Raw genomic sequence first — 18,729 nt, 5'->3', positions numbered from 1 at the left:
ATAACAAGCTGCTCCCTTTAAAAAAAGTAATAAGTTGCTCGCGAGTCAAATGAGCCAAACTGAACTAGCTTTTCTGCTCGTTATATTAAAGGAGCCAAACCCAAACGAGATGAGCTCAAACGAGCCGAGCTAGCTTGTTATCATCCCTACACTGAAACATTAATTATTGGAATAATCCGATAAATTACATGAGCCATACTTAATGAATAAAATATTCTTACATTGGGATCTAGAATTGCAATATATCTACAGTTTGACTCTTTGAAATTCCATTTCATTTAGAAATTTCAAATCCATTTTGCTTACCAGCAAATAGTAACTTATTTTTTATAAAGAAAAAAACTAGTATGAGTTGGACACTACAGGGATCTTTCTAATAACTTGTTTGGAAAGGCTACAGCTCCTAATTTTACCTTAGATACAATGTTTATAAGTTAATATAAAATAATTTAAGTGTCTATTTTTAGTCTCGAGTGCAAACAACATATATTTCTAAACCTAGAAATACTCTGCACAAAAAATTATTGAAACTGAAGTTCTCCCAAACAAACCATAATGATCAAGACCACGGTGGAGCCTGTTCAGTGTTATGTATAGCACGAAAAGCGATCGTCTCTGGATTACCCTAAAATGCTGCCAGAAAAAAAAAACGAAAGGAACGACAGGTGGCACGTCCTGTTCGGTCAAATGGTCTCTGATCTGGCCATCCCACCTCAACACAACCGCGGCTTCGGGACTTCGGGTCATTCACTTATTCACCAATATTTGGCAAGCTGTCAGATGCCGCTCCTGAAGCAGCTCAGACAACATGTATGCTTATGATGCAGCAACAGACGAATGTGCAGGAAGTGGTTTTTTTGGCCTTAAAACTTGGGCACTTCAAGAAATTCTTAGAAATTTATACGGGAATTTGCAAAACAAAAACCTAAAATTTCAAGAATCTAGGATGCGCAACACCCAATACATTGGTGCATACGTACATAGGTAAAACTTTTGATTTGGTGCGCATGATAGAGGCCCCTCCCAAACGGTGAAACGCCCGACTTGTAAGATTCATGGAGATAGCGAATCATACAATTGATTAGTAAAGGCTTCAAATACTGCAACCACAACGTAATTACAAATGGCAACCTTGTGGCTCACGCAATGTATCCGTAACTTGGACCTTCTATACATAAAATAATTGTGTTCTCGCTTTTCAGATATTTCGAATCTGGTAGATCAGTGTTATATGCATCATCCAGGATCAGTGTCGAAGGGGACATTATACAAAAATTAAAATTTCTGACAGATCCTAAATAGCACAAGTGTGCAACCATGTCAAAGTAGCATCATACAGATATCATGAACTTCTAAATAGTTTGCTTCAGCCAAATGACTTGCCTTGAACAGCTTGTGACGTCCTTTGCAACGTTGGTAATGCTCTCCATCCATCACCTACAAAAATTGAGATGGTACAGGGAACCTCGCCAGTAAGACTAAGACATGTTCCTCAAGAGTTAACTGCACCATATACCACAAAGGACATGTCAAAATGAAGAAAAAAGCATTGTATCAAACAAAAGCATATACCAGCAAAACTGATTCTCACTCTTCAATGAAGCGGCACCACATTCAGCGTTATCTCAAAAAAAAAAAAAATACTATGGAAGCAGTACAAGTATCCAGCAGTTACATTGAAAGAACAAAGATATGTTTCACCTCTCTATTTACAGAAATAGGATCAAACTACACCTAAACCCTATCCTATATGCCCGCTGCAACATTTGTTGCCTCGAAATGAGAGCAGCATGCATTTCTTTTCTTTGTTACATGGACACAGAACATAACAGATAAACAGATTGGAGAGAGAGAGAACGCGCATGAGAGAGATGAACCATAATTCATTATATTGCAATGTAAAAGATCATACATGTATTGAGATTGAACTATAGATCATTGTTGAGATGATATCTTCTTAAAGATCCCAACTGAAATATTCTTCTATTAGATCACAAAACTGAACCAACAAAATTTTCTCAAGTCTTCCTCTAGGCAGTTCACAAGCCCCCATATATTTGTTTTGGTGTCAGAAGAATCTTCTGTGTACAACTGTTAAAAGTACCAGCGTCTCCTCCGGAAGCCTGGCATCATTTCTATGAGGCTCAGAATTCGAAGCTGTGATCCAGATCAGATTTGGTCCTTTATTCTTTTTTTATGTTGTGCAAAAAGAATTTCAATTCCGGAGTTCCACCATTTCTACCTGTGGAAGCTGAAGATCCTTGGGAAACATTTCTGCCCAAATGACAAGGTTGTTCACTTGGACTACTTCAGTTACAGCAGAGGCCCGTGCCCAGCAGGGAAATGACTGGCATGAACACCCCGTTTTGGCCTTTCATTACCATACCGTCTCATTTCAACCGGACCCCAACCAAGGATACCAGCAGAACTGCTAGACTCCTGCAACCTATTTCCATTTGTCATCATTGGAGGAGGTTGATACGAAGGCTGGGTGTCAAATTGACTATCTGGGTCAGCTCTCCTCCGACGCTTCCAGGCTTCAGAACTCCCAGAGTTCTCATTATTGTTCAAAGACACTGAAGCGTACTGGAGAGACCTAGTTGACCTTTGGTTTCTCGAAGGATGAAGCTGATTTGAGTTACCTCCCTTATTGGGAGGAACGGATGCAAAATTACCACCATGGGATGGGCCAACTCCAGCTTCCAATTGGTCTTGACTAAGCTTTAAATAGAGATCATGCAGCTGCTCCCCAGACATATTTGAAAAGGTTGCCACATAATTCCATAACCTCATTGTCATGCCTGCAAGCAACACAATTATTTAGACAGTATCCAACTATGTGCCTTTTCAAATTTCCTACACAATGTTAATCATAGAGAGTTGTCGGAAAATGTTTTTCAAAAGGAAAATGACACATCATGTATGTCTAGGAGCGATTACACTTACGGGATTGCTTGTAAGATTCGCTGTGTTGACGGACAACCTCTCCAATTTTATCCCCAATTATCTGGAGGTACTTGCGAATTCTTGAAAGAACCTAACATAGTGTATTAAGGTAAGATTTGGGTGGAAGAGCAGTTTAAGAATATACTGTCCACAGATAAAGTAGAAACCTTTTCCTTTGGTAAGTTTACACTAGTATTCTGTAGCCTATCCAGGCGCTTCAAAGTTTCCTGCTCCTCATCCAAAACTTCAGAACACCATTCAAGCCACTTTTCTTCCTTGTCCAGACGATATTTAGTTTCTGCCTCGGATTCTGAAATTTCACCTTCTTCTCTTGCTTCAGCTTCCACTATCTTGCGCTTTGGGATGTCATCTTTGCTTGACTTATTATCATCTTTTCCTTTTGCATCTTTTTGTCGGCCTCTCAATGATCGAGCTCCACTATTGCTGTCATTATGGACTGTCTGGCGAGGAGCTCCTTTGGCAGTTGAGCTCTTACCACTAAACTTAGCATATTCCTAGAAAAAATACAACTTGTCAACAAAAACAAATGCAAAACTTAAAGCATATAGAAAATGCAAATCTTGAAATAAAAATACTCTGAGCATTAACTGCATGACTAATATTGGTGGATTAGGAGAAAAGAAAAGAACAGTCCCTACGCATTGGTGTCATTATATGCCATTCCAAATAAACAACACATAGGGATATATTTCCTTAAAATACTATATCCTCTACAATGTTCCAAATGCATAATTATGAATGATCTATCCAGTTGGATTAGACTAGAAGTTACTGTCTTCGTTTAAATAATACCTTCAAATTATCACCACAAGGGAGAACCTAAATGGCATCCCACCTGATCCATCCTAAGACGCATTTGTATTACAATGCAGGGTAACTGTTACTTAAGAGACTGTAAAAATCCAAACTAATTTATATGATACCCTTGGTAAGACAGATAGTACTCAAAAGTCTCAATTGTTTGGATAAACAGGACATGAGAAAAGGCTCCAGCCATTAGTAAACAATTACTAAATTAATCATACCTGACACCCAACCATAAGAACACACACCTCAAGGGTATACTTGCATATAAACAGGAGGCAAACGGACAGGTGAGAGGAGGGAGTACCTTTTGCAGGAGAGCACTAGCACGATTATCCAAGTTTGGTGCACGTGGTAAAAATGTCTCTCTTTCACCAAGTGTTGCTGGTGCAATTTTTGTTGTCAGGCCAAGCTTTGGATCCAACCGTATCTTCTCCCAGTTTCCGTAGCCATACCAATGAATTCCAACCATCAACCTAGCATCATCAGCTAAGCAGATACAAGAACAAACAATAAGAGCCTATTTTCATTATAATTTTTTTTAAAAGAACCAGGGTTGAAATGTCAATTACTTTCAGTCCATCCACAGCTTGCTGACCACTGTGGCTTTTTGTAAGGTAATTGGATCCGGTATTGCCTGATTGGATCTTTGTAACGTGCAATGCGCTTTGCCAAGAACTGAAGCTCTTCAACACGAGCCAACAATTCATAGGCTTTTACTGCTACACCAAAAAAATCCAAAACTGTGCCCTACATTCGAAATGCAAACGAACTTTACAAAAGTGGAGAAGTTACGAACTGTCCTTTGCTGTTAAAGGAAGAGATAGTTATACCTTGATATCTGTTTTCTCTTTAACTGCTTCTTGACATCCATCAATGAGCAAATCAAACAACTCTATTTGAGCTTCAGGTGGTGCCTTTGCTAGTACACCACCAACATCACCCACAATTAATCCAATCTGGCTTGGATTCCCAAATTTTTTAACCTGGAGAATTCACTTATCAGGGTGAGAGCATGTCACACATATATTGCTTCACAAACAATACAGTGCAATCTACATCTTTTACGTGACAAACAAAGTGCAACCAAAAGTTGAAACGAGACTGGCTAACCGCTACCACAGCAAAAATTTCCTTGAAAAAACTTGCAAAATCAATATAATGTGGACTTCATATTACATGCCAAGAGAACTAGAATAACCCTTAGTTGATGTTTCATTCTATAATCATGTTTAAGCAACAACTGTGAACTAGTAATTACATTGCAAAAGAATGCAACTGCGAAAGCAAATGTGCTTTGGTGGTTGAACATCACCACATCATATACGTAAGTGGCACAGTAAAACTTCCCTAAGAAGACAAGATCACATTGCAAAGTGTTACACTATCCCATCAACTCAAAGCAAAGGAGATATTATTATAATGATGTATTAATACCATGCTTCGAAGTACTTGCGCATATAATTCAACAGTTGATTCAAACATGTATGTATGTATATGTACACACACACACACAATTCAACAGTCAAAAAGCAGAAGAAACATATAAATTGATAACAGGCGCATATTACCGCTCGAACAAAACGGGCTGCGTCCTTCTTTGGCATATTTCCAAAAGACCACTCTCGTACTTGAGCTACTGCTCCATCAACAAACGGTAATGAAACAACTGTGTCCACTGTTCTGGCAGACCTCCTCCTTGGTTTTTCTTGTGTCTCAACTGCCCTTCTTTTCCTGTTGCTACTTTTGTTGAGTTGGGGATCTTCAACATAACTCTTGTTACTTCGTGCAGCACGAGGTGCCAAAGTTTCCTGAACATATCAGTTGTCACTCTCTGATTAAGTTTATGGCAAGCAATGACTGAAGCAGGTTTATACTGGGTAAAGTTAATAGCCAATCAATACCTGAACCATATCTGCAGGATCTGGCTGTATTAGTCTACTCCAGAATGTGGCATCATCTTCGCCACTGGAAAAGTTGGCAACCTACCCAAAATTTTAAAATAAATATTAATACAGAATAGTTCCTGATCTGCATCAGTAAGTTTATGGATATAGCATACAAATCACATGCCTTGAAAGCGCTAAGAAGCTCATTTCCTGCCTCCCCTTCATCGCCTTTTGTTTCAACTTTCTCAGCTCTCTCAAGAATTTCATCAATGTCTAAACTTTCAAGGTTCCTCTTGGTCTCTTCATCAGTCTTATCTTCTTTGAACAACTCCTCTGCCCCAAACCTCAATATGGCCGAAAGTTCATTCTGCCAAATGATACAGCTTACATCAGAAGAGGAAAGTAGAGGAAACCGAGAAAGTCCTAGATGTATCTTTTTTTTCTTTTCAAAAGAATATAGCTAGTATCCAGATAAGGCAGATGGCACAAGCTTGTTATACATGAAACTTCCAAAACTGAACAAAATTACTATGACGACACTTCAATTTCAACATTTGACAAGATGTATACAAAAAATTGCTTAATCTATAAGTTACAACTGGTTTCAAATAGCAGCTTCAATATGTCAAGGCTCCGTTTGGAATGCAGGAATTTCACAGGAATTGCTAAGAATTTTACAGGATATAGTTCGATTCTGCAGGAACCTTGGAGATTTCCATGTTAGATTGAATATTCAAGTTACAAATGAATCTTGTACCAGCCCACACAAAATTCTAAGGTAATTTATGTCAAATCCACAATAACCAAGAAAACTAGATAGTTGAAATGAAAACCTACCTTGTCAAACATGGAGCCACCCTTTTTGGATTCTTTCTTCTCAAGCCTGCCCTCAGCATTTAGCTTCTGAATAACTAAGTGATCAAGAACCTGAAATTGGAAAAATTATATAAAGACAGTTCAATTGTCCTACCACTAAAGCAACCTATGAACTAAGTCAGCATGGCAAACCATCTTTTTCTTTGCGCGTTCCAAAATATCCTCTTCAACACTTTTGCACATGACGAAACGATAGATGTTAACAGTCTCTTGTTGGCCAATCCTATGCGCCCTACTCATCGCCTGGCAGAAAATGAGGCATAAAAGGAAACATAGGAAGTATTAGAAAATCTTTCTAAATAGGAAATTAGCACACACGGAGGGAGAGAGATAGAGGGGGGAGGGAGGGAGAGGGAGAGGACCTGCAGATCATTTTGAGGATTCCAATCTGAATCAAAAATTATCACAGTATCTGCAGTTGCAAGATTAATACCAAGTCCTCCGGCACGCGTGGATAAAAGAAAACAAAAGTCATCACTTCCAGGCGCATTAAAATGTTCCATAGCCTGGTGACGAAGATCTGCTCTTGTACTACCATCAAGCCTCTGAAACTGGAATCCTCGAAGAGATAGGTATTCTGCGAGGATGTCCAACATCCTAACCATCTGCAAGGTATCAGAGGCACTTAGACAAGTGAACCATATGAGGCGCGGATGCTTTAAAATAATATTTTGCTTTCCCAATATATTGCTGTTGGCACAATAAGAACAGAGTTATGGTAATGTTTTAACTTTCAAGTGAATGAAAACCAAGATTCTATTCAAAAAGATCTACCCAATCACAAAAAGACAACAGCTATAGAACTAGAAGCTTATTTGGTGTAAGAACGAAAAAAACAAAACATTCGAAACTAACAAATGCTGCCACTATATACAATTGCATAACCACAATATGTGGCAACGAACTGTAAATACAAACCTGGGAGAAAATAAGCACACGATGGTTAGTCTCCCGCAGTCTCACCAACAGTTTGTCCAACAAAACAAGTTTCCCGCTACTCATAATGATGCGTTCAACTTTATTTCGATCACCAATGCTATCTCCACCATAACCATGATCGGCACTTTCAAACAAGAATGGATGGTTGCAGCATTTTTTCAATTCAACAACAATGTTCAAAAGTGAGACCTACATACACCATGATCAAGTCAGTCAGATAAAATAAGATAGCAAGACTAGGTTATACAATATTTATTTGGATTTAGCAGATAAAAACATGAAAAAGTGATGAGCAATCAACCCTTGCCCATGCAACCAAGTTTGATTGGCAAATATATGGCCACGTGAGCAATTGCTTCGATTAGCAACGAAATCAAACATAGTTTAAGACTTGCTTTATATTGTGGTTATTTTTTTTAAAAAGAACACCGCTATTTTTCTAATATTTGATACACTACAACATCATGTCAGAGGAACAACAGAAACATTATACCAGAAATAGTAAAAGTTCCCTTAGTATCTCATGGGAGAGAAATAGAAAACATCTTGCTTAGGGCGTGGGTGGAAAAAGGTTGTCCAATACACACAGTCACGACAAACACTATCCTGGGCAACCAGCGGAACCATCACCATCTGGTCCGGCATGGGTCTTGGAGCTTCACTAACAGATAAATCTTGAACCACCAATCTAGATATTCCTTGCAAGCAAAGAAGCATTTTGCCAGAACAATGGTCCTAGACTAGTAGCGATATTTGTACTTGTCATCTTTCGAACGTAAAATATTTCACATTGCTCGCCTATTAACTTGTACTAACATACCGAACAACCTAATTACAATCGATTCCAAAATAAAATAAAGCAACGGTTGACGGTTGTTAACAAAAAAAATACAGTGTGCACATCAGAAGAATTAAATGTGCTCATCATAGTAACTAAAACTACAAAGAAATAAGAAAACACAAGAGATCTCGATTAAAAGAATAAAATGCTCAAGATGTAAGGAACACCTGATTCCCACGAACTCCTTTATTCAGATTCTGAAAATTTCGCTCTAAAATCCACTTATAGTATCTGGTAAAACACAAAAAAGATTAGCCTCAATGAATAATGAAATGCATTAATTGCCTTAAATTAGCACGGAGCACTCACTGTTTCTGAAGGGGTGACATCTCAACGCGTAGAATCCGCTCAATTTTAGGAGGTAAAGACTTCTCGACATCTTTTATAACTCGCCTCAGTATATGAGGCCTCAATTCCTTGTGCAGATTCGCAAGCTATCATAAAACCAGAGCAAATAAAGTTACAGGCGTCCAATCAATGGTCAGGCAATAGTATAAGAAGCTTGTCCAGTGAAGACAGAACTTCCATTTAAAGCATTACCTCACTTTCGTTGAAGGAACTCAAATTTTTGTATTTCTCAACAAAACTATCCTTGTTGTTGAATTTAACTGGATCAAGGAAATGAAGTAATGCCCTACACAAAAAAAAAAATCAAAACCCACAGCTCAGTAACAAGAAATGAAAAATGAAGGTAAAAAGAAATGAAATGAAATTGAAGCAGGCAGATGTAACAGCTATGAAAGATTGCTGTGTCAAATTACATATTAAAGTGAAAATACCAATATAAATTTAACTATCACAATTCCATGTAAAAAGGGCATACCAAAGCTCCTCAACACTGTTCTGCAAAGGTGTTCCAGTTATAAGCAGCTTATTCTTAGTGCTGAATTCCTGAAGGGAAAAAATGAATTTAGTCTAATCTTCTCCCAGTAGTTACATAACACAGAAGCTATATGCTTACTTCAAGACATTATTACATACCAAAAGAGTCATATACAGTGATGCTTCACAGTTTTTCAACCGGTGGGCTTCATCAACCATAAGATAGTTCCATTTGATCTTGGAAAGAACAGCTTTGTCCTTCAGAATCACCTCATATGTAGTTATCAATGTGTGGAATTTTACATGACGTCCTCCCTTCTTGTTTGAAAAAATTTCATACTGCTGACACATCTGAGGCAAATAGATTGGGGAAGAAGTTTAAAATAAAACAATGTGAATGAAACTTTTTTAGAAAGTGTATTAATTAGGATTTTGCCCCTTTTGGTCCTTCAAAATAACAAATTCTTGTTAGTACTAACATCCGAATGCAACACATGCAAACAGAATAAGAAAACAGAAGCCAAGAAAACAAACACAGTTTCATACCCTAAAAAAGAGCAACAAAACAAAGCATGATGTGCATCAGTATACACATGCAAACAGAATGGGAAACAGAAGCCAAGAAAACATACACAGTTTCATACCCTAAAAAAGAGCAACAAAACAAAGCACGATGTGCATCAGTATATAATGTGTTGTTCAGCTTCAATTCTGCTCGAGATCTATGATTACCAAAAGGTTTCATCTCAACCACATTGTGACATTATCACAACATAAATAGATTACAACCTCATTAAGATAAACATGGTGAAGTGGAACAGTCCCGTTTTGAAAAAGACGATCTCAGTAGGAAAGGTTTAATGGCCTAAATGGAATGGAATTAATACCCCTGCATATTACAAGTCAACAAATTGTTGATTTCTCACAAAAAAAAAAAAACAATCCAGGTAGACTCCATATCAATTTATTCCAGCTTTCCATCAGCCTTGTCCATTTTTACCTTCATATCATTTTTTTCTGCTCTTTGCACTAGAGCTGAAAAAGATAGGGCTTTGTCCGAAGATAGATTATAGCAAGCATGATATTCTAGTGCCGACAGTAAATAAGTTACTTTTCAGCTGTAACAATAATTGGTAGTCAAATATAGATTATATTTACCAAGAAAAAATGTTAAAGGTCTTAAAACGATAATTGTTGTTGCTAAAATTTGATAGTGACAGCTGGGTCACATACATACAAACTTCATGAGAAGTAAAACAGATGCATAAGTAATTTACTAGTTTTACCTCTCGGCTGGCACGGTTTCCCACATAAATCACAACATTCATGTTGGGTAGCCACTTCCGAAACTCCTTTGCCCAATTCGACAATGTTGACAGTGGCACAACAACAAGAAAAGGACCATTGATTTCTTGAGCATTCTGCAACATAAATGTCAGATGTTAATAATTAGTAAAAAAATGCTAGTATCACTCAGCATAATGACAGAGAAGAGTAAAAATGTATTGAAAATTTTACATGAAGGAAGCCAAGCATGGAAACGGATTGAATAGTTTTTCCCAGACCCATCTCATCAGCAAGTATAACATTAGTGTCATTTCTCCACCTGTTTCACCAATCAATCAATGAGGAAAAGGAGGCAAACAAGGTGCTTCTGTTGTGCATGTATGTATATTGATCTTACACACCCATTGACAAGAAAGTTGAGTCCTTCAAGCTGATAATCACGAAGTTTACCACCTTTTAGCCACTCTGGTTGGGCATCAAGCCTCCTCAAACTAGCTGGAAAACAAAAACATAGATTAGATTAAACTGAACAATAGCAATCTGTTGTTGATACAGAAAGTACATTGGATTTCATAAAGCCCACACAACATAGATATGCCAAAATAAATCCTTATTCAAACAATGATCCTAAGCGACAATGCTCCAGATTCTAGGACATGGGGGATCATTTAATAAGATAGCATCACATCATGGTAAATACAGTACCAATTTAAGACTGATAACAGTGAACAATGAGGTAAACTACAGAGAAGGAACAAAATAGGCTACAACAACAACAGCAAAGCCTTTGTCCCAAGCAAGTTGGGGTAAGCTAGAGATGAAACCCACAAGATCCAACCCTTTGTCCCAAGCAAGTTGGGGTAGGCTAGAGATGAAACCCACAAGATCCAACTAAAAAGATTATGAGAAAACAATAATGATAATAAAGGTACTAGTAATAGTAAAAAATAAAAGTAATAACAGTACAAGGAGACGGATGCATAAGTTAAGGTTATGGCACGTGGATTGCTACGGAATATCCCCAAAGAACTATCCACGGATAGATGCGCATGGAAGTTAAAAGAAAATTGGCTATAAGAAAAATTTATAAACTAGTATGTCTTATCCATCAAATATTTTCTGGACCAAAAATAAGAATAAAAACATTACCTTTGCTTTTCTTCCGTTGAAAATCAACTGTTTTCCCCAGTATAGCTGTAGCAGCTTCACGGGCCTATCATTTAGTGTAAAGCCAAAATTATACGCCAATCAGCCTATGCTTTATGCAACAATACAGGTACAGTTAAAGAAGTTCATATTGATTACTGAGTACCTTACCTTGTATTCATCTATTGTATCTTGAGCAAATTCAATATCTGTATCTTTTTCCCTGCAACAGAGCACCAAAAATAAGGTTAGTGACACTAAAACATGCTAATTAAACAGTAGCATATTCCTACAACAGAGATTGCGTGTTTACAGCATCCACCAAATCTATTATAATAATCTGCGTAAAGATCACTGTAACATAATCATATAAATCTGAATGAACAGAAGTAGAGTACCAGTTGTTTTTATCATGGAAGATCATCCATGTGCAAAACATTAACCTTAGCCATGACACTTGAACGTACAAAATCTTGCCATGAAAATTACCAGGTAGATTCTGCATACGGAAGTCCTTGCCATTTGACTAAATATTCTGGAATCAGATCATCTCCATCAACTTTGCTGACCCTATCAGCAAATATCCGTTCAACCTGAAGATTGAATGCTTAGACAGTATGCAAACGCGCTAACGAAAAATTTATATTAACAGTCCAAAGTTGAACTTGGTAAAAAACCTGACTATATTGCTTAATAAGATCCAGCTCCATTTCCTTGCCCACATCATGCACCTCAACCTGATATATGAACAAATTAGGATAACCAATGGCTTAATCCAGTAGAGAGAAATATATCAAGCTGCTACAGATGTTGGAAAGGTTAAGTGCATAGCGCATGAATGCAGGCAATTATATTCATTTAACGGTCACTGATGAACAATAAACCTAACATTTACTCAATTTTGATCATCAAATAATTACTGTGCCAAAATCAGGAATCTTAGATATATATTGATAACAAAACAAAGAGGCACAAACATTTCTAGTACACTTGTCAAGTTTTATATTATAGTTACTATTTATTCTCTGGATACAGAGATGCAACAGTTACCATGTTCTGCTTCATGTAAAATTACCATGTTCTGCTTCATGTAAAATTACCATGTTCTGCTTCATGTAAAAAAGTTATACATCAGAAAATCAAAAGGTCCATTGGTTTACCTCTTCACGTGATAGTGCCCTCTTGTACCTCTGTTCCTCAGCAACTCTTTTTGTGTAATTTAAAACCTTTTTAAATCCACTAACCTGTTGTATAAAGATTATATGAAAGCAGATTTAGAGAGGACAAAGATAAAGAGATGAGTATATACACCTATAGTTAAGAACACCATTTGTAAATAGTCCAGGTAAGTACTTACACTTTGGAGCTCTGATAATGTCTTCCACTGACAATGTAGATAAGACTGGCCTTTCCATTTTATATAGAATTCTACATCATCCCACTGTTGATCAAAGTCTGATGTTAGGCTGGCCACAGTAGGCTGAGTTGATTGGTCATTCCTCATTGCCTCTTCAGAAACACCCTTTGGTTGATGCCAAAGAACCTTTTCAATAGTTTCTCCGTCTTCCTCTTCTGGTTCCTCCTTCAAGAACTAGATATTTTAAAATTTGTTAGGGGTGCGAACAATATATATGCACTGATTTACAGACACGATTAGATGGCAGTAGCGTCAAGTAACAGTGTGATAACCATGATGTGGACAATAAAACAAAAAGGAAACGTCAAAAGATAAATATCTCAATTTCCAAAGGCAAAGAAGCAACTAAAAAAAATGATTGCGCGTCAACCAATGATAACATTAAGAATAAATGCATATGCTACTTAAGCACAATATATCAAATAAGATATACATGACAACACTAATTAGTCGGTCCTCTGTTATGATTCCTCTGTGACAAAAATGCTACTTTAACTAATAGTTTGTATTCAGCTCTCACCTTTTGTTGTTTATTTGACTTTTCCTCACTATCATCACTTTCTTCACTTTCAACATATGAGATTTTTTTCACCGTCCTCCTCCTCCCAGAAGTTCGAAGCTCATTTTGAGAATTGATTGGGATAACATCATTGTGACCGATGGTTCTCTGATGCAATTTGTCAGGTTTTTTCGATATGTGACTGAATTCATCATCACTGGGCACATCTGAGTCTTTTCCTGAAGAATATTCATCATCTGTGAAAGACATCCCTCGTTTCCGTTGGGCCTGTACAGGCAACTTTCTTCCCTTGGAGGTTTTAGTTACTCCAACCTTAAGTCGTTTAGGTTGCCTCCGATTCTCAACAAAATCATCTTCATTATCTGAGAGCTCAAGCTCATCGTCGTCATCATCATCGGAATTCCCACTATCCACAAACTTGTCCTGTAAGTCGAGTGTTTCAGAGAGTAACCTTCAGCAACATAGATAATCAAACAAAAAGTTCCAATAGCTAGAATATGAAAAATATAACAAGAAAAACTTGATACAGTTGCCTGGAACGAGCCAATAGAAAAATCAGCAATTCAGAAGAAAAAACCTACACAACTGTGAAATAATTTATATTTAAAACCTAGGACTGGACTGATTAACTTGTATATTCAAAAGCACAAAGAAAAAGTCTATATAGTGTGTCCTCAGATGATCAAATCAAAATAAAATAAACACTCCAACATGCTGCAGCAATAGTGAACAGCACAGCTTAGCCATATGGTCACACAAGAAACTGCAAAGTACATAAGAATGAAACCAAAATGATCAAAAAAGGAATAAATAGAATTAAACTACTAAAGGATTGGTTAGAACTTAGAAGTTTACAATTGCACTGATCTAATTGACAAGGCCCACAAAAGTAATATTCAGCACATTGTATTACCTTCATAAGAGTACAAAAGCAAAAGGTGTATCTTTCTTTCAAGCTTCTGAACATAGGATTTTATTATCTTATCATGTGTTGTCATCACATCCATAAATTTCCCGTAGATTACCTATCTGATGCTTCAAGCGATAGTTTGTGTTATTAGGTCTATTATTTCATTTTAAGAAACAATCCATTTTGCATGACTCAGAGTTCAATTAGGGCAATATTTTTCAACATGCTTGAAGAAAACTGGTGTTCACCAGCTCACCTTCATGAAGATATAAATACAAAACAATTATATAATTCAGGAGCAACATGCAGACCTCAAACATAGTTGCAACAAACTTTCACTACACCAACTAGCCTGAATAATAGGATGATGATGTAACTTAATATGTGTATAGTATAACTTGTTAAAGTGATATGACATTTGATGCTGAGAATTTAAGTCAATATATGACCTTATCAACAGGCTTGTCAGTTTCACTGTCTGGCTCAAAATCCACATCATCTGGATCATCTTCTACAAATAAGGAAGAAACGAAATGCCAATCAATGATGGGTTGTAAAGGCAAGTATACAGCCGCAAATAAAACAAGACCACATTAGTTTTATTGAGCGCAAGGCTCCAGATTTGAATATACCATCCGCGTCATCATCGTCATCATCATTCTCATCATTATACTCATCGTCGTCATCATCAGCATATGTGTTGTACTTTGTCGGCTTCTTCTTTTGTCTGGAGGCAGACTTCGCCGCTGCACCAGAAGTGGAACAGCTTGGGTGCTTCATCCCACCACGATGCAACGATTCACTCTGCTCCTCACCATCCTGATCATAATAGTCATCGGAAAGCATTTCCTCAGCAGGCACTTCCCCATTCTCTCTGTTCATCTCATCGCCCTCTCCACTACCATCTATGTCATCATGAGAACTAGCAGCAGACCCATCTTCCATTCCCCTATCACTATCTAACAGTACTTCTTTTGCCATCTGTTTGGATCTGGAATCATTCAAAAAGTTTGTACCCCAAGGCCCACCAGACGACCCACCTCCTCTTCGGGCATGCGGCCCAGATGTGCTCTTGGAAGAGTACAGACCTGACTGACCAGCTTCATATTGCTCCCCCTCACTGTGGCAGGCATCCTCTGCCTTCTCGTTTAAGTTCCACTGCCTAGAGCTCAAGTCAGCATCCCCATCCCTGACTGACTTGTAGGTGCCCTCATCCTCAGCCTTCTCATTCAAGTTGTACCCTCCTGAATCAGCCCTGCTACCAGAGTTGCTGAAGAATGCCATCACAAGTTATGACATCACATGGGAAACCTCTCACAGTCTCAGCAGTCTATCACTCCCTGCAGTTTATGAAACGAAGTCAATTTAAAACCCCACTAGAGTAGCTCCTGATCAACGTATAGTGCCCTAAAAGGGGCAATCGGACTCGAATCCGATTATTGTGTTACGTTTTTTGCTAGGGCTTGATCGTTTCAATGCCAAATGGATTAAACTCTTCCAGGAGGAAACAACACTACCCAACTCCAATCAAAATCCAGCATCGGAAGGAGAGCAATACGGCGGTGAGCAGCCTCGAGAGTGCAGAATTCGAATTGGATTCCGAAACCCTAAATCCCGACCGATTCCCGCGCCACTGCGCAGATCGGCGCAGACGGCGGCCAGATCGAGCCAGCGGCGACGCGGATCGGGCGGGCGGCGCTCGAACCGGCGCGCCTGAGGCGCGCCCACGCCTTAGAACCAAACACTGCCACAAAAACCCGCGAGGTGGCAAGGGGACGCACCTCGTGCCGCGGCCGACGAGAGGAATAGGAGGAGGAGAAGGGCACGCGCCCGCTTCCCGCGACAGAGGCGAGAGCTCGGACCGCGAGAAGACGGGGCTGGCTCCGCGGGGGGGTGGGGGGGCGCTTATTGACCGACGCGATCGCCGTCGCCGGCGGCCGCGAGGGGGAGGCGGTGGGTGGGAGGGAGGGGAGGGGTGAAACACCCGTGCGATTTATTCAAAAAGGACCGGACGAGTTTCCGCGATTTTTTGCGGTATTTTCCGCGATTTTTCCCCTAAAATTCAGATCGGAGGCGGGGGAGGAGGGGGCTGGACGGCGGCGATCGCCGGAGACCGACGCCCAGCGGGGCGGCGAGGGGTCGCGCGGCGGCGGCGGCGGCGGCGGCGCGCAAAGAGGGAGGGGGGTGGTTTACCTATCACAAGGGGGTAAGGGCGATTAGGGGGGGGCAGATAAGTTTTTCCTCTCTTCTCTCTCTCCTCTCTCTGGTGCTCGCCTTTTGGCTTGTGTTGTGTGTGTCTTTGTTTCGGGCGTGCGGAGGGGGTCTTGTGGTATTTCGGGGGCTCGTCTCTCGACACCCCTAATTTCCTTTGGTGGGGCCAACCGGGAAGCGACGCGTATTGGGGTGGGTGCTAGCAGCCTGGTGTCACGAAGGGCTTCCGTGTATGACGTGTGGGGTCGGGAACGAGGTGGGTTGGCGTGTCAGTGACTGTTGGCCCCGCGGGTGCATGCGTGCCCGATGCCGTGTTTACTGTGTTGCTCCACGCCTTCTACTCGAGAGGAGTAGGAATGCCGATGTGGCCATATGGGTAAGGGCGGCCCGGCCCATCTATGTTTTCTTTTCTTTTCTTTATTTTCTCTTCCTTTCTTTTTTTCCGATGTGGCCATATGGGTAAGGGCGACCCGGCCCATCTATGTTTTTCTTTTCTTTTCTTTATTTTCTTTTCCTTTCTTTTTTTTCCGATGGAGGTCCATCTGAACTGTTTGTTGCCATTTTTATGCTTATGAGAGCATTTACAATTGGTTAGAGGATGTGTTTTAAAAAAAATCGGATTTTTTTCTCAACTGTACTGGCATAGGTGTTTAGACGGAGTATAAGGTGTTTACTTAAGTATCGCTAGTTATATTAGTATTAAAAAGATAGTTAATCATATTTAAGCACATGTAGTATTTATTTGCACTAGAAATTATATTTTTATATAGATGTTTAACATTCTCTTTTCATAAATATTTAACTATAAGCACCTAGCATCGTTCGTGCCAACGGAAGTCAGTAGGCAACAAGCGATTCTGATTTTGTTGAATTTCTAACATGGTGTTAAGTCGTGTGATTTGATATAAATCATGGTGTGCTATGGTTTTACTCCGTGCATTGCATGGTATATCTCAGGAATTCATTGGAGCTGTACCATATATATATATATATATATAAAATAGCGGATTTCTTTGAGGTCGGGTCAAACGAAGTCGCTCTATGCGCGTCCGCTCCGTTCACACCCGCTCCGTGCATACCCGTGCGAGCGCCTAGGCTCGAACGCGAGCTGATTCGAGCGCTCACATGCTTAACAACCGAGCTAGCGTTCGGATGCAACCATGTACATATTGGCTCTAATCATAGTCAAAATTTGTAATAATTTTTTCTTGTAGCGTTAAGGTATTACTATATTGGTTGGTTTTGTACCTCACTCACTCTGATATGTAACCCGCTTTCGCCATGTGCTTGCATGACATGATTTATCCTAATGGTCCAGAAAAAAACTATCGCAAAATACCACTTATGAAATACTAGGAGTGCAAATTAATTAATCTAGAGATACCCATCAGCCTTCTTCAGTTCAATCAATAATACTATTTTTCTCAAATTAAGCAATTTAAAAAAAATTAATGTTATTGGTTGAACTAAGTATCCTTAGATTATTTAATTTGCACCCCTAAAAATAAAATTGATAATGTCGCAAGTTAGCATAGTTTTGGCAGGAATCCGCTCCATTTTTTCAGGACCACACTCTGGACCTTCAGCGTTTGGCCAGGCAGCTCAAGCTTCTCCTTGAAATCCTAGCTCAAAGGCTCCCAAAAAAAGTACTAGTATTAAACCGTAGGATCAAGTGCCCAAGAGAAGATGGACTAGGTTCTAAAACTTTTCTACCTCTAAAATTTATTGTTAAGAAAATTAACAATTTTAATCTTTATTGTTAAGAAAATTAACAATTTTAATCTTTATTGTTAAGAAAATTAACAATTTTAATCTAAATGTGTGCTAATTTTTAGGTTAAAAACAAGCAAGCTCGATCAAGGACTATCCCTATTCCAGTAAAGCAACCCTAGAAGAGGGAATTGCAATAATATAAATATGGAAATTAAATGTTAGAAGTAAATTTCTCAAAGTAAAGAGAAAAGATAGGGAGACTCGGTTTTTTTTTCCAATGTATCAAGGAGCTAGCACTCTCCTCTTCGTTAGAGTACCCACGCAAGGGTTTTAGCTCCCACTTGGTCCCACGCAAGGGAACAAGCGCTCTCTAGTAATAGTACTTCT

The 18,729-nt window shown here is 39.0% G+C and overlaps 1 protein-coding gene across 3 annotated transcripts; it reads right to left on the bottom strand.

The window, feature by feature from the left end:
- Positions 1 to 1,648: 1,648 nt before the first annotated feature.
- LOC133892453 (protein CHROMATIN REMODELING 5) lies at positions 1,649 to 16,726 on the bottom strand. Of its 3 annotated transcripts, none has more exons than XM_062333242.1 (31): positions 16,612 to 16,726; positions 15,051 to 15,758; positions 14,868 to 14,929; positions 13,509 to 13,931; positions 12,929 to 13,162; positions 12,732 to 12,815; positions 12,249 to 12,308; positions 12,061 to 12,164; positions 11,743 to 11,794; positions 11,575 to 11,638; positions 10,827 to 10,920; positions 10,657 to 10,744; positions 10,425 to 10,559; positions 9,298 to 9,489; positions 9,140 to 9,207; positions 8,857 to 8,950; positions 8,626 to 8,750; positions 8,484 to 8,547; positions 7,455 to 7,664; positions 6,899 to 7,141; positions 6,669 to 6,779; positions 6,498 to 6,587; positions 5,845 to 6,027; positions 5,676 to 5,756; positions 5,343 to 5,582; positions 4,605 to 4,757; positions 4,344 to 4,521; positions 4,079 to 4,260; positions 3,114 to 3,461; positions 2,947 to 3,037; positions 1,649 to 2,801 (listed from the first exon to the last, which is right to left on the bottom strand). In XM_062333242.1, exons 2-31 carry the CDS (start codon positions 15,700 to 15,702, stop codon positions 2,314 to 2,316), a joined length of 5,193 nt encoding a protein of 1,730 aa, XP_062189226.1. In that variant the 5' UTR covers positions 15,703 to 15,758; positions 16,612 to 16,726; the 3' UTR covers positions 1,649 to 2,313. The 3 variants fall into 3 exon arrangements, with proteins under 3 accessions (XP_062189226.1, XP_062189228.1, XP_062189227.1); XM_062333244.1 differs by having other exon boundaries at positions 14,868 to 14,926; XM_062333243.1 differs by lacking the exon at positions 16,612 to 16,726 and adding an exon at positions 16,200 to 16,590.
- Between the last annotated feature and the right edge of the window lie 2,003 nt (positions 16,727 to 18,729).

Source organism: Phragmites australis, chromosome 15 (assembly GCF_958298935.1).
Source record: "Phragmites australis chromosome 15, lpPhrAust1.1, whole genome shotgun sequence".
Classification (NCBI taxonomy): Eukaryota; Viridiplantae; Streptophyta; class Magnoliopsida; order Poales; family Poaceae; genus Phragmites; species Phragmites australis.
The sequence above is the reverse complement of the archived record's forward strand: the minus strand, read 5'-3'. Positions and strand labels throughout refer to the sequence as shown.

What these genes read in the sequence shown, in the direction of transcription:
- LOC133892453 (XM_062333242.1), bottom strand. Translation starts at nt 15,702, where the DNA reads ATGGCATTCTTCAGCAACTCTGGTAGCAGGGCTGATTCAGGAGGGTAC. An exon ending in CTGACAAGCCTGTTGATAAG is followed by an intron (nt 13,932 to 14,867) that starts GTCATATATTGA and finishes CTCGACTTACAG; the next exon opens with GACAAGTTTGTGGATAGTGG. An exon ending in ATGTCACCCCTTCAGAAACA is followed by an intron (nt 8,548 to 8,625) that starts GTGAGTGCTCCG and finishes GTGTTTTACCAG; the next exon opens with ATACTATAAGTGGATTTTAG.